This window comes from Elaeis guineensis, chromosome 14 (genome assembly GCF_000442705.2).
Source record: "Elaeis guineensis isolate ETL-2024a chromosome 14, EG11, whole genome shotgun sequence".
In the NCBI taxonomy this organism is placed as follows: domain Eukaryota; kingdom Viridiplantae; phylum Streptophyta; class Magnoliopsida; order Arecales; family Arecaceae; genus Elaeis; species Elaeis guineensis.
In genome coordinates this window covers 58,189,876-58,205,940 of record NC_026006.2, presented here as the reverse complement: position 1 = coordinate 58,205,940, position 16,065 = coordinate 58,189,876, and the positions used below count along the sequence as shown (strand labels likewise).

The 16,065-nt window shown below is 51.4% G+C and overlaps 1 protein-coding gene across 1 annotated transcript; it reads right to left on the bottom strand.

Annotated features, from left to right (window-relative positions):
- Positions 1-258: 258 nt before the first annotated feature.
- Positions 259-15,734, bottom strand: LOC105057473 (mitochondrial zinc maintenance protein 1, mitochondrial). The gene is made up of 2 exons (XM_019854798.3): positions 15,474-15,734; positions 259-663 (listed from the first exon to the last, which is right to left on the bottom strand). Exons 1-2 carry the CDS (start codon positions 15,712-15,714, stop codon positions 587-589), a joined length of 318 nt encoding a protein of 105 aa, XP_019710357.1. The 5' UTR covers positions 15,715-15,734; the 3' UTR covers positions 259-586.
- Between the last annotated feature and the right edge of the window lie 331 nt (positions 15,735-16,065).

Below are 16,065 nucleotides of genomic sequence, written 5' to 3'. Positions count from 1 at the left end.
AAACTACACTCAGTGCATGCAACTGAGGTGCAACTGAAAAGAAAAGGTTTGATTATAGGCAAATCCCATATGACATGAATAAAATCCACTGTTGCACTAAGAAGCAACATGCAGAGCTGTTAACTGTGGGGCTTATGCAGCATATTATGATGGGTCGCCTATTCTCATTTGCAAACTTAAATGCAGCAACCATATCAGATAAGCTAACTTCTACACACACTTCAAGTTACTTTGCTTACAAAAAGCGAACACACAACAGAAAATAACCATGAGAACCAATTAGCTTCCCGAAGAACACCTCAGAAAATAGAGAAACCATCATAAGATTCTTCTCCCCGAACTTTACATTTTACAATGAAATATTAGTCCACACAGGAAATTAGACCTCCTTCTATCCTCATTTTCCGCTAGAAGAACAGTTGAAGATAATTGCAATGTTCAAGTACAAGGAAAAATGTTCCTAGTAACTTCCTTGACTAAACATAATTCAGAGGAAACACCTATTCAATAAATCAAACTTATCTGATGTTTAACCAGCGATGTTGATGGCTGATTACCTTTGACATTGTAATGAGCTCAATTTTGCTCATGTTGACTTAGACAGACTCTCGTCAGATGGAATCTCTAGTGTTGCTCCAGCATGTTCTTTACCAGGCTTCACAACTGCAGTAGAAAATATACACTAATTACCCAAACCGGAAATATTTTATAGCTGCAGATGTCAGGCTACAGAAAACTTGTTGGCTATAGTTTCAATCATCGATGCATAAAAGTATTCATGGAACATGAAGAGAGACAACAGATAGGTCAAAAGTTTTTCCTTTTACTGACTATTACATTTCTCTGAAGAATTTCAAGACATTGCCATGGCCTGAAGCATGCGTGATGTCTTGGATGACAAGTCCCAACATTCAGATAACTGGTGTTATACATGTGTATGCTCCATCCATACATGGATATAAGTTTCGGTGTTCAAATAGCGGACCATTTCCAACAAAGATGTACACTTACATCCAGTTCAACGACCAGAATCATGGTATACGTATGTATACACAGAGGTCCTTGTTGCAACTTGTTTTGCTTAAGTAGATAAAGGAGGAACCAGCATACATGGCTTAACAGGAATCAATTTTGTAATGGCAGTCATCAAGGATTCATTTCATCTCAAATAAATAATTCTAAGAAAGAAATACATCAACCAGATCATACACCTGTGGCATGCACACATGGTTATGCATTTTTCACATTCTTCCTTTTTTTACTATGTTTATTAGAAAAAATGTCGTTTCTCTAAGTTTAAGCCAAACAGACAATCCTAGAGCTGATTCAAGTTCCATCTCTTCATCTAATTTTTTTTGAAATTATTTTTGACCAAAAAAGTCCAGTAATATAAAGCAAAAATTACAAACAATAATAGTTTAATCCCCTTGTATTCATGCACAACCAAAAGATTATGCATGTGAACAAATAACTCCTCAATCTGTTGTTCTTTATGGCGCACATTATCTTTGAGCTTAACTATTATAAGACAATTACTTTTTAATTGAATCATCAAATTTGTGATAAAGAATATAAATAAGAAACAAAAGAGTGTTCCTGAACTCAGTAACACAAGGTTGCAGGTAGCTACACAAAATTTTTTTGCATAACGATCCAATATTGCAGGAAATATATGCGACTGACTTATCATGCTTTTTAACTATATGATATTACAAATAACATTTTATATTCAAAACATCTACAGGAATATCAACCAAGATTTTCTACAGCTACAAAGAAAGTCAAGTAACTGTTTGCATCGCAGCAAAAGTTTCTTCTAGATTAATTATGGATACAATTGGTATGCTAACATCCTCTTGATTCACAAATATTCTGTTTGTTGAACTGTGTAAGGATTAATAACATGGTTGTACAGCCAGAACTTAGTGATCATTAAACTTCCTGAAGAATGTGGCAGGGTATGGGTTGCCTTAAAGGAGAATATAAGTGGGAGTGACACCTGGCTTGATAAGGTGAAACCTTAGAAAAATGGGGCAAACATGAAAGAAAGCAGGTGACAGCAAAAGTACAAGCATGGAATGAGTCAATGAACTTCCCAAGATAGTCTATTAGAACTGAATTTCACAGGGATAACAATGCGATATAATCAACCTTTCCTAAGAAAAGATGGTTCTTTTATGGGACAGACAATGACGAAGACTCCCTCTAGACATTCAATGCTCGAGTCCCTCTATTCTCCAACTGCCATGCTCACAATTGCAACATTTGTGATTTGGGTCTTCTTGTGGTTTAAATGGCTATTCTGTGATGATTATGCAAAATAAAGCAAGTTTATACAGTACCTATTTACATGGTGATAAAATAATGTTAACAAGGATCCGGTGGCCCTTCAATACAATGGATGAGGTTTAAGAATATTAAAAGGTTGAAAGACACTGCTAAAGGAAATGACAAAAGGATTCCATAGGCCCTTCGTTATGATGGAAGAGATTTAAAACATCAAAAGATTGAAAACCACTATAAAAGGATATGATAAACTATATGGGAAAGGCAATTAAAAGCTCATATAAAATCAAATTCCAGAAAACATTGGCATACTCTATACTTCAAAATAATGATAGATACTATATTTATTTTAAGTGTAAAGATTTGATTTGCTGCTGTCAGCTTGTGAGACCAACAATACCTACTCGATAATTGGGAGGAGCACTTATAATGAGAGAATTTGAGCCCATACCTGATGGGTGGTTTGTTCTGACTTCTGACTATGAGAATTATCTTTAATTTCCTAGATAAATTGCAGCATGGCATAATCATGTTTTTCTAAATACGTTGATGTGTGCGATGTGCTGAACAAATATAATTATGAAGGAGAATAGCAAGCCCAAAGAGTAGGAAAATGATGAACTAGCACAACCACTCACATCGGGTTCTCTCAGTTGGTCAGTGAAATAGTATCATGCACAAAGATGATCAAAGGGATGGACACAAAAGCTATTGAATTACGTGAGAAGATATTTCCTTCTTAAGAAATAATCATGGATGGATGTTAAGTCTGATAAGGAGCATCATAAAAACTTGCATGATCCATAATGTATTATGTGTTACATCACAAACAACACTACCATCAAAAGCCTCAGTTCACACAAGTCAGATTGAAGAGAAGACTCAAAATGACAAGATAAAAAATTTCCTCAAAGAGTTTAAGCGAGAACTTTAGCATGTTCTGCTTTCCATATCTTATCTAAAATCAGGTTTAAAGAGGATCAAAAGATAGTCATTGATACCCACGATCCTGCTCCACCTTCTGTAACGGATACTGCGCGATTCTTCGCCCTCTGGCAAGTGCGACAACGGACGCCGCTCCACTCCCTGCGGCAGACTCCACGTGGCGGCTACAGTGAGGGCCACGGGTCCACTCCACTACTCCTCGCAACAAATTCCTCCTGACTGTGGGCGGCCCACTACCTGACGGTTACAGGCGTCGCTATCAATTTGTTACCCCCTCGCCTATAAAAGGGGACCCCAGATACGTTATTCAATAAGCTCTCGTTTTTACCTAAAAACTCTGCTAAAATTTTCGTTCGAGCACTCCATTCTTGTTGAGGCAGAGAACTGACTTGAGCGTCGGAGGGTCTTGCCGGAGCAACCCCACTTCCGGTTTAGACTTCTTTTGCAGGTCCTGGCGGCGACCGCGACTCCCTCGACTCCAGCTTCTCCGACGCAAGCGGATTTTTGCACCAACAGGATTGGCGCTAGAGGAAGGGGTCTGTGTCTTCGCAGTATCCTTGTTCTTAAAGGAGCGCTCAACGGGACCGCCCCCAGGCATCTCTTCCGGCGTCCCCTCCCCCCCTCCTTTCTCCGCTTGGTCCTTGCTTGATGCCTCCCCTCAAGGCGTCCACGCGACGATCCACGGCCTCCGCGGCCAGATCTCAGGCTCCGGCCTCCCCTCCTGTTTCTCAACCCCCTCCTCCTCCTCCGGCGACGGCGGTCGGTGCGGAGCAGTTTGATCTGCTAGCGCAGCAGGTCAGAGGCCTCACAGAAGCTGTGCAGGCTATGCAGCAGCAGCAGCCGCAGGCATCAGTGCGCCTGGAAAGGGTGTCCCCGGAACACCAGAATCCGGCGGCGGGGCGGGCCACTTGGGCCAGCCGCCCCATCCTTCTTGGGAAAACGAACCCGAGGGTGGAGAGCCCTCAATCGGACCACGACTCCACCCCTGGAAGATCTCTGCCCCCGTTCTGCCAGAGAACCCTCAAGACTCGAAGTCGGGAGGATTTCCTAGACCGGAGACTCCAAGAGATGAACCGACGGATCGAAGAACTCCGCCATGCTCCCCCCGCTTATGGTGAGGATATTTACACTGACCCTCCCTTCTCTCAAATGATCATGCAGGAACCGATCCCGCCAAACTTCAAGCTCCCCCAGTTCGAGAGCTACGACGGGACTTCGGACCCGGTCGATCACCTGGAAGCCTTCCGGACGATGATGCTGCTTCATAGCGCTCCCGACGCCATTCTGTGCCGAGCCTTCCCCTCCACCTTGAAGGGAGTGACGAGAAACTGGTACTCGACGCTGAAGCCGGGTACCATCTTTTCCTTCGATCAGATGAGCCACCAATTCGTGGCCCATTTTGTCAGCAGCCGGCGCCCCCGGAAGGGTTCGGAGTCCCTCATCAATATCAAGCAGAGGGAAGGGGAGTCCATTCGGGCCTACATCAACCGTTTCAACGTCGCGACGCTGGAGGTCCGAAACTTGGACCAATCAGTCGCAATGGCCGCTCTGAAGGGCGGCCTTCAAAAGAATGACCTTTTGTTTTCCCTGGAGAAGAAATACCCCAGGGATTTTGCTGATTTGTTGGCTCGGGCTGAAGGATACGCCCGAGCGGAAGAAGCCTTCAAAATGAAGGATGAAGAGACAGCGAGGGAGCGGCAGGCGGGAGACTCGGGTAAGCCCGCAATCGAAAAAAAGTCGAGAGAAGTCCGGCCGCGTTCTCGATCCCCTCTTGGGCACAAGCGTGCCCGTACTCCACCCCGGGTGCGCAGGCGGAGGAGTCCGGATCGCGGGGTTTGACGGGATTCTCCACCGGGAAGATTCCGCAACTACGCCCCCCTCAATGCCTCGAAGACCCAGGTACTGATGGAGGTCAGGGAGCAGCTCCCTAGGCCGGAGAGGATGCGCACGCACCCCGGAAAGCGCAACCCCAACAAGTTCTGTCTCTACCACCGCGACCACGGCCACGACACAGAGGAATGCATCCAGCTCCGAGACGAGATCGAGGAGCTCATCCGACGAGGTCGACTCGACAGGTTCATCCGACGTCGGCCTGAGGGTAGAGGAGATCGGCCAAGGGCCCTGCCGCAACCTGAACCGCCAAGAAGGGAGGAGCAGCCCGGAGATCGGCCTCCCATCGGGACCATTGACTCCATCGCCGGAGGGCCTCAAAGAGGAGTAGACCTCCCGCAACTGTGGGACTCGAAAAACCTGTAAATGCATCGCTTACGATCTCACCTTGAATTTAAATTCCTTTCTACTTGACATGCTCTTCCCATTTGGCATGGATTTGTCACGACTGGGTATAACCCCTTCAAACGCCTGAAACAAAGTTATGTTAGGAACGAGGGGAGAACCTCATCCTAACATACCTAAAATGAAAGTCCGATTATCTCGAGATCGGATTGGGGGAGAGGCCTTACAACGCCCTGATGTGCCCCCACGGCCATGTCAGGAACAGGAAGAGAACCTCGTCCTGGCATGAGCAAAGTTGAAGGCCCGGTTCTTTTAGATCGGATGGGGGGAGAGGCCCTACAGCGCCCTAATGTGCCCCCACAGCCATGTCAGGAACAGGAGGAGAACCTCGTCCTGGCATGAGCAAAGTCAAAGGCCCGGTTCTTTTAGACCGGATGGGGGGAGAGGCCTTACAGCGCCCTAATGTGCCCCCACAGCCATGTCAGGAACAGGAGGAGAACCTCGTCCTGACATAAGCAAAGTCAAAGGCCCGATTCTTTTAGACCGGATGGGGGAGAGGCCTTACAGCGCCCTAATGTGCCCCCACAGCCACGTCAGGAACAGGAGGAGAACCTCATCCTGACATGAGCCAAGTCAAAGGCCCGGTTCCTTTAGACCGGATGGGGGGAGAGGCCTTACAGCGCCCTAATGTGCCCCCACAGCCATGTCAAGAACAGGAGGAGAACCTCGTCCTGACATGAGCAAAGTCGAAGGTCCGATTCTTTTAGATCGGATTGGGGGGAGAGACCTTGGCGATGGCCCTTATGTGCCCCCGTGGGAACGGGAGAAGAACCTCGTCTCAACAAAGACGGGGAACTCCTACCAAACACCCCCGGTCTCTGAGAAAACTCTCGACACAGGTCAAGAAGACAGCGACGCCCCCGAGGTAATGCGGAGTTCGGACCGCCAAGCTCGAGCTCGCGGCCATGAACGACGAGAAAGGCAAGCCAACGTATCGACGACTGGGCGCCTCCCAACGATGTCAACATCAGACAGGTCGAGCGACAAGAAAAGTTCGGCGGACGACAATTTAATACAACGCGCGGACGAGGTAACACAAAATCCCCTCTTCATTCCGTTTCCGAAATACACGCTACAAAGCCCGGAAGGCCAAGGAAAGAAAAGCAAAACGACAAAAGCGGGACGAAACGACAAAAGGAAAAAATATACATGAAAAGACAGGACGAAAAGAGCCCTAGGGAAGCTCTGCTCCCTCCAACCTAGAATTATCTGCTCCACCCCTCATCCAGGACTGCCTTAGATTCTCAATTTCTTCTTCTAGTTCTCTCCTTCTCTGCAGCACGTTCTGGAGCGCCCGACGAAGTCGCTGGCTCTCGGTCTCCGCCTCTCGACGCCTCTTTCTCAGGACCTCAGATTCCGCCTTCGCATCCGCAACGGACTGCTGCTCGTATGCCAGTTGGATCTTCAGTTGTTGCAGCTCAGCCGTCTTTTCTCCGAGGGTGACAGAAATCCCTTCAACGATTCCTCTTAGGGACTGGAGCTCATCAGAATCCCGAGCGAAAGTAAGCTGAGCCCTGTCAGCCAGCTGCCTCCGAAGACGGGCAACTTCGTCGGTCGCCACCCTGAGTCTCCCTTTATATTCATCCACCTGCCTGTGCCAACCGGCCCGATGCACGTCGTAGCTCATCTCGGCGTCTTGAAGCTGCTGCTGAAGGGCGGAGACCCTCTTCGACCACTCCTGGTCGCCGTCGGCCCGGGCCAAGAGCCGGGATGAACTTCCTTCCAGCTGGCCGATCTTCTCCTTCGCAGCGGACAGTTCCACCCTAAGGGCGCTGATCTTGGCAGCTTGAGCCCAAATTCGGTCACTGGCGCTCTTCCTGCATTCCTCAAGCTCCTTCGCGAAGTCCGCCTTCCTCCGACTATACTCCATGATCCCTTCACGTGGAGATTCTGAAAGCGGGTGGCCTCGGCAGTGGCTTCAGAATGGCCCTCCCTCAGTCTGCGAAGCTCGCCTTCCATCTTCTTTGACTTTTTTGTCAAGTGAAGGACTTCCTTCTTCAGCCGCTGGATCGTCGACTTCAGCGGGATCCCCAGGGGTAGGGGAAGTGCTTCCGCAGGACACTGCCATCGGAAGGCAAAAGCGTCAAAACACAACTCATCGCAGGAAGAAAAGCAGAGAGAAGAAAGGGAGGAGGGAGAAGCCACCCACGACAAGAAATTCGACTTTATTGATTGGATGATTCTTGAAGACAAAAAGGAAAAGAAAAATTGCGATGAAATACAAATACAAGATCGGAGGTCTCAGACCTCAGGGGCAGGGGTTGGAGAACTTGGCGTCCCCGGCAAGGGGGCCGCGATAGCAGTGGTAGCGGGCGAGGGACCGGCCTCGTCTTCGGACTCCTCACCTAGGAAGCTGAGGTCGAGCTCCGAAAATTTTCTGGCCACCTTCTCTTGGCAGAGCTCGAACCCCTTGATGAACGCCTCCTGACCGAATTGGACATTCAGGTCCCTCATCTCCGTGAAGGTCTTGAATTCCTCTACCGCAAGAGCCCTGGCCTCTGAGACCAGGACTGGAGTCTGCTCAATCAAATTGACGACCTCGGCTTCCGCCTTCCTCGCCGTCTCCTCCAAGGTCTGCTTTTCCTCCTCCCGGGCTTGTTTTTCTCTTTCCAGGGCCTCTTGGAGGGCAACTACTTCGGCCGTCTTTTCTTGGAGGCGAGCAACCTCGGCCCGGCAGCGCTCCTCCACCTGGACGATGTCCCTCCTTGCACGGTTCGTCGCCTCGATATTGGCGAGGAGCTGGTGCCCAATCTGCAAGGGCGGCTAGGAGATCAGAACAAGGGCCGAATAGCCGGGTAGATGAAGATTTGCTTACCTCAAGGAAGGACCCTAAAGAGTCCCAGACCCGCTGCTCAGGATCGGCGTGGTCGATCCTCTCGACGACTTCGGGCAGAATGCAGCCGTCGATCAACCGCCTGATCAAGTCCCTGTCATTGAAGGGATTCTCTGGCCCCTCTTCGGAGCCGAGGGACTCGTCAGCAGCAGTTCGGCGGCTACTCACCCTGCGGGCCACCGACTTCCTTCTCTTCCCCCTCTCGGCTATGGGCACCTCCATGGAGCGAACCCCCGAAACGGGGGCCCCAGTCGGCGGACTCCTCGAGGAGGCCCGGGGAGCCGTTGGCTCGGTATCCGAAGGAATGTCAATCGCTGGAGCCGCCTGGACGGGTGCGGCCAAGCTCGACTCCTCCGCCCTCGCCCTCTTCGCCGATCCGGAGGTCGCGACACCTTTTCTTTTGTGGGCCCTGAGGCCCCTGGCAAGCATCCGCGCTGCTTCGGCGTCCATCCCTTAAAAAAATAAAAATAAAAAAAAGGAGGGGGCAAACCAATCAACCAGGAGTCAGAAATCGACAATGGGGTAAAAAAAAAAAAGGGGAGAAGAAAAGAAGAAAAATAGGAGAAAAAGAGAGAAGGAAGAAAAGTGAAAGAAGAGAAAGAAAAAGAAGAAGGGCGGAAGAAAAAGGAAAAGATGAAGTACTCGCAGGATCCTGGGGGCTCAGGCCGACGTTGAATAAAAATTGCTCCCTCAGAAGGTTGGGAAGAAAAGGAGCGGAATAGGCGAGAAGCTTCCGGGCAGCCTGGAGGTCATCCTCCCCCAGGCTGGGGGCCCGGCGGACAGAATCCCTCAGAGAGCCCCAAGGGGGCAGGCCCAGCCTCAGGGTCGGGCAGTGGACGAAGAGGTATTTCCCTTCCAATTGTGGATTGAAGAAGGGGCACCTTTCAGCAACCTCTTCTTGCCAAACTGAGGGGAGAAGTACCACCAGTCCTTCGCCGAAGGATGGCGCTTGAAGGTATAGAAGTGCCTAAACAGGGAGAGGGACGGTTGGACCTCGACTACGTGGCAAAGGGAGAGAAACCCTATCAAAAACCTAAAAGAATTCGGAGCAACAGAAGCCAAGGAGATGTCTAGGAAGTGGAAGAAGGCGACAACAAAGGACGGAAGCGGAAGCCGGAGTCCGGCACGGAACGCCTCCTGATACAGGCAAAAACGACCGGGTGGGGGAGTGCTAGCCCGGTCAGAGGGGCCAGGCAGCTCCAGATCGTACTCCGGAGGAACTCCATACTGAACCCTTATCAGAAGGAGTTCCTCCGGAGTCAGGGAACATGGAATGGCGCCCGGCGCAAAAATCGGACAGAGCCCAGCCCCGGACGCGGGTTCGTCTACAGAGCGAGGGACCTGGGGGTTCGAGGCGGAAGAACTCCCGGAACCGCTGGGAGCGGAAGAGCCGGACGACATTTCGAATAACTTCGAAGGAGGACTCTAAGGATCCCGAAGAAGACGGACAGGATAAGGGGCGAGAGGTCACAGGAAACTAACTCAGAGGAGTACAAAAAAAATGGCGAGGAAGAGGCCCCTAAGTGGCGGAATGAAAGATGAAGGTGCAGGGACTGACCTAGATCGCTCTGAGGGATGCAGAGGGACGAGGACAAGGACGACTTGAAGGGCGCCTATGGCCCGAGAAGATGCCAACAGAAACAGGGCTCTCTAAGGAAGGGCAGGTACTGGTAGAACTCTAGAACGGAATAGGGCCCCTAAAGGTGGAAGGACGGGTTTAAATAGACCCTGGGATCCGGCGCCATAATGATCGCGAATCCCCCCAGGCCAGCCCGCGCCCGACACGTGTCCCACTCCCCCCGACAGACGGCTAAAAGCGGCTGACGGATTGGCAGGGCCATTATGGCGCCGTACCTGGGCCAGTGTACCGGCGGAAATTTTGAAGGGTCCCTTCGTATCGCCCCGATTCGAAAAGACTCCAGCACGCGCATATTTAATGCCAAAATATCTGGGGGCGGTCGTGAACAGGATTCGAGGAGACAACTTCGGCTATGTCAATCTCTCTGTACTTCCTTCATTCGAAATTCAAACTCAGTAGGGGGACTGGTGTTGGGTATAAAATACCCACGGCCGAAGTTCTCGGCGGGATTGACCCTTGCGGGCTCTGTCCACGACGCCAAGGAAGACTCCGCCCGGACTCCTACGGGAGCCGGGCTCCGTCGCCAACTTCAACTGCCGGTAAGCTCCGTCCGGACTCCTACGGGAGCCGGACTTCGCACCTGACTTTAATTGCAGGAGGATTCCGCCCGGACTCCTACGGGAGCCGGGCTCCGTCCACGACTCCAAGAGAGACTTCGCCCGGACTCCTACGGGAGCCGGGCTCCGTCGCCAACTTCAACTGTCGGTAAGCTCAGTCCGGACTCCTACGGGAGCCGGACTTCGCACCTAACTTTAATTGCAGAAAGACTCCGCCCGGACTCCTATGGGAGCCGGGCTCCGTCCACGACGCCAAGGAAGACTCCGTCCGGACTCCTACGGGAGCCGGGCTCCATCCACGACGCCAAGAAAGATTCCGCCCGGACTCCTACGGGAGCCAGGCTCCGTCCACGACTCCAAGAGAGACTTCGCCCGGACTCCTACGGGAGCCGGGCTCCGTCGCCAACTTCAACTGCCGGTAAGCTCCGTCCGGACTCCTACGGGAGCCGGACTTCGCACCTAACTTTAATTGCAGGAAGACTCCGCCCGGACTCCTATGGGAGCCGGGCTCCGTCCATGACGCCAAGGAAGACTCCGCCCGGACTCCTACAGGAGCCGGACTCCGTCCACGACGTCAAGGAAGATTCCGCCCGGACTCCTACGGGAGCCGGGCTCCGTCCACGACTCCAAGAGAGACTTCGCTCGGACTCCTACGGGAGCCGGGCTCCGTCGCCAACTTCAACTGCCGGTAAGCTCCATCCGGACTCCTACGGGAGCCGGACTTCGCACCTAACTTTAATTGCAGGAAGACTCCGCCCGGACTCCTATGGGAGCCGGGCTCCGTCCACGACGCTAAGGAAGACTCCGCCCGGACTCCTACGGGAGCCGGGCTCCGTCCACGACGCCAAGGAAGATTCCGTCCGGACTCCTACAGGAGCCGGGCTCCGTCCACGACTCCAAGAGAGACTTCGCCCGGACTCTCACGGGAGTCGGGCTCCGTCGCCAACTTCAACTGCCGGTAAGCTCCGTCCGGACTCCTACGGGAGCCGGACTTCGCACTTAACTTTAATTGCAAGAAGACTCCGTCCGGACTCCTACGGGAGCCGGGCTCCGTCCACGACTCCAAGAGAGACTTCGTCCGGACTCCTACGGGAGCCGGGCTCCGTCGCCAACTTCAACTGCCGGTAAGCTCCGTCCGGACTCCTACGGGAGCCGGACTTCGCACCTAACTTTAATTGCAGGAAGATTCCGCCCGGACTCCTACGGAAGCCGGGCTCCGTCCACGACTCCAAGAGAGACTTCGCCCGGACTCCTACGGGAGTCGGGCTCCGTCGCCAACTTCAACTGCCGGTAAGCTCCGTCCGGACTCCTACGGGAGCCGGACTTCGCACCTAACTTTAATTGCAGGAAGACTCCGCCCGGACTCCTGTCCACGACTCCAAGGGAGACTTCGTCCGGACTCCTACGGGAGCCGGGCTCCGTCGCCAACTTCAACTGCCGGTAAGCTCCGTCCAGACTCCTACGGGAGCCGGACTTCGCACCTAACTTTAATTGCAGGAAGACTCCGCCCGGACTCTTATGGGAGCCGGGCTCCGTCCACGACGCCAAGGAAGACTCCGCCCGGACTCCTACGAGAGCCGGGCTCCGTCCACGACGCCAAGGAAGATTCCGCCCGGACTCCTACGGGAGCCGGGCTCCGTCCATGACTCCAAGAGAGACTTCGCCCGGACTCCTACGGGAGCCGGACTCCGTCGCCAACTTCAACTGCCGGTAAGCTCCGTCCGGACTCCTACGGGAGCCGGACTTCGCACCTAACTTTAATTGCAGGAAGACTCCGCCCGGACTCCTATGAGAGCCGGGCTCCGTCCACGACGCCAAGGAAGACTCCGCCCGGACTCCTACGGGAGCCGGGCTCCGTCCACGACTCCAAGAGAGACTTCGTCCGGACTCCTACGGGAGCCGGACTCCGTCGCCAACTTCAACTGCCGGTAAGCTCCGTCCGGACTCCTACGGGAGCCGGACTTCGCACCTAACTTTAATTGCAGGAAGACTCCGCCCGGACTCCTACGGGAGCCGGGCTCCGTCCACGACTCCAAGAGAGACTTCGGGCTCCGTCGTCAACTTCAACTGCCGGTAAGCTCCGTCCGGACTCCTACGGGAGCCGGACTTCGCACCTAATTTTAAAGGTAGGAGTCCGGGCTCCGTCGCCAACTTCAACTGCCGGTAAGCTCCGTCCGGACTCCTACGGGAGCCGGACTTCGCACCTAACTTTAATTGCAGGAAGATTCCGCCCGGACTCCTACGGGAGCCGGGCTCCGTCCACGACTCCAAGAGAGACTTCGCCCGGACTCCTACGGGAGCCGGGCTCCGTCGCCAACTTCAACTGCCGGTAAGCTCCGTCCGGACTCCTACGGGAGCCGGACTTCGCACCTAACTTTAATTGCAGAAAGACTCCGTCCGGACTCCTACGGGAGCCGGGCTCCGTCCACGACTCCAAGAGAGACTTCGCCCGGACTCCTACGGGAGCCGGGCTCCGTCGCCAACTTCAACTGCCGGTAAGCTCCGTCCGGACTCCTACGGGAGCCGGACTTCGCACCTAACTTTAATTGCAGGAAGATTCCGCCCGGACTCCTATGGGAGCCGGGCTCCGTCCACGATGCCAAGGAAGACTCCGTCCAGACTCCTACGGGAGCCGGGCTCCGTCCACGATGCCAAGGAAGACTACGCCCGGACTCCTATGGGAGCCGGGCTCCGTCCACGACGCCAAGGAAGATTCCGCCCGGACTCCTACGGGAGCCGGGCTCCGTCCACGACTCCATGAGAGACTTCGCCCGGACTCCTACGGGAGCCGGGCTCCGTCGCCAACTTCAACTGCCGGTAAGCTCCATCCGGACTCCTACGGGAGCCGGACTTCGCACCTAACTTTAATTGCAGGAAGACTCCGCCCGGACTCCTACGGGAGCCGGGCTCTGTCCACGACTCCAAGAGAGACTTCGCCCAGACTCCTACGGGAGCCGGGCTCCGTCGCCAATTTCAACTGCCGGTAAGCTCCGTCCGGACTCCTACGGGAGCCGGACTTCGCACCTGACTTTAACTGCAGGAGGGCTCCGTCCGAACTCCTGCGGGAGCCAGGCTCCGCCACCAACTCCGACCGCTGCCGAACTTCAACCGACGGATCTGCACTCCCTGGCGCAACACAGCAACCACCACGATCCTGCTCCACTTCCTGCGACGGATTCCGCGCGACCCCACTATTCCCTGGCAGACCGCTATGATACCCACGATCCTGCTCCACCTTCTGTAACGGATACTGCGTGATTCTTCCACCCTCTGGCAAGTCGCGACAACGGACGCCGCTCCACTCCCTGCGGCAGACTCCACGTGGCGCGCTACAGTGAGGGCCACGGGTCCACTCCACTACTCCTCGCAACAAATTCCTCCTGACTGTGGGCGGCCCACTACCTGACGGTTACAGGCGTCGCTATCAATTTATTACCCCCTCCGCCTATAAAAGGGGAATCCCAGATACGTTATTCGATAAGCTCTCGTTTTTACCTAAAAATTCTGCTAAAATTTCCGTTCGAGCACTCCATTCTTGTTGAGGCAGAGAACTGACTTGAGCGTCGGAAGGTCTTGCCGGAGCAACCCCACCTCCGGTTTAGACTTCTTTTGCAAGTCCCGGCGGCGACCGCGACTCCCCCGACTACAGCTTCTCCGGCGCAAGCGGATTTTTGCACCAACAGTCATCATGAGAGTTTATAGAGTAAGTTCCCCTAGAGGCTAACTGCAGTGGTACTAAAGATTTTAACTGGGCTAATTATGTCAAAAACATTAAAACAAATGCATAGAAATTACAAAATAGAAACTGATCAGTCAAGACAGCAATCAATGATCCAGTGAGATCATTTCTTAAAAGAGTTAGGATCACCTTGAATAAAATGTAAGGAAAATACATCTTTGCCAATTAGTGTTCTCCACAAGTTACCATCTAGATTATGGCATCATCACTAGTTAGGGCTTGCTAATGCCCAAACAATGAAAAGAAACAGAATTGTCCTTAAAGTTCCAAAAATTCCATATCAAATTCTTGTTTCTTTAAAAAAAATGAAGATACCATAAAATCAAGACTACTTTAGATACCTTTGTTCTTGAAAAGAGGACCATCGCAGAATTCATACTATCCCATGACTCAACCCATGAGGCTAACTAAACAGACATGAAAATAGACAATGAGATCTCCTCCTATTGTTACACCTCTTGTTTTCCATAATTTATCGAAATATACCATCAATGGACTCCTTTCCCTTTATCTTCAGTTTGACGTCTCTATACATCTTTGAGCTTTTCTCTTCCTCATATAGCAAATAACAAACAAAGCTAGGCAAAGATATTTGCTACTATGGCAAATAACAGTCATGATTTTGTCAATCCTAAAACAGGAGACATAGATGAAGAATCGAAACACCATCTTTAGAATCATTTCATCCGAAAATGTTCCGCTATAACATTTGCACCTTAAGGATCTTATTCACTGTTTCCAGTTGAATATTCCTTGAAGCTCCAAAAACCTAAGCCTTCGGCTACTTTACCTCCTGAATCGTTTAAATTCGTCACAATTTCAGCAAAGCATAAGAAGACAAACAATTGACTAACATATCCAGTATTAACACTAAAATTCTGTGGCATCAAGCTCTTAAAACTCATAAATGTATGGGTAATTGATAAATAGTTTGACCGTTGTCAAGCAAGTCGAATATTTCAATCAGCCACCAAGAAAATAATGAATAATTTGAGACTTCTCTCCTAGTCACATTTTTAGCTTGAAACCCATCCAAGTCTAAAAATACCCTTTTTTTTTTTTTGCTAATCAAAATATCCAATCCGAAGGACAGAAGGATTAATGGCAAACATTCAACAAAGATAGCTGAGATCATAGGTAACAAATTCAAAGCAAGGACAAGAAATCAAAATATTTTACCGAAGCCGCCGGTAGTGGGGCTGCGCTGGGCTTGGACGATCATGTGGGTGATGAAGTGGGAGGCCTCGCGGGCCTCGTCGAGGAGGCGCTTGACCTCGGCCTCCGCCGTCACGCCGCGGTTCTCCTCGAACCTCCGCCGAATCTCCACCGCCGACTCCGACAGCATCAACGTGTCGCCGGCGAACGTCTTCCGCGTCGCCCGCAGCAGCGCCCTGTACGCCCCCAGCGCCTCCACTCCCATCACTCTCTCTCGCTCGTTTGCTCGCCGCCCTGGCTGCACTTATATCCCGACAAAGACGAGAGAATGAACCGGATCGACCGATCGCTGTACGTGGACAGGACCCGACCCGTTTAGCAAATGTACAAAATCGTTAAAAAATAAATTTAGATGGACATCTATCTACAAATTTAAATTTACATGAATATTTTTCATAAATTTATTATATATATATATATATATATATATATATATATATATTATATATATATATATATATATATATATATATTTTTATGTAAAAATATTTTAGTCATTAATTTTAAATTATTAATTTTTTATCAACATTCGATGATATGGATATGTATAAAAAAA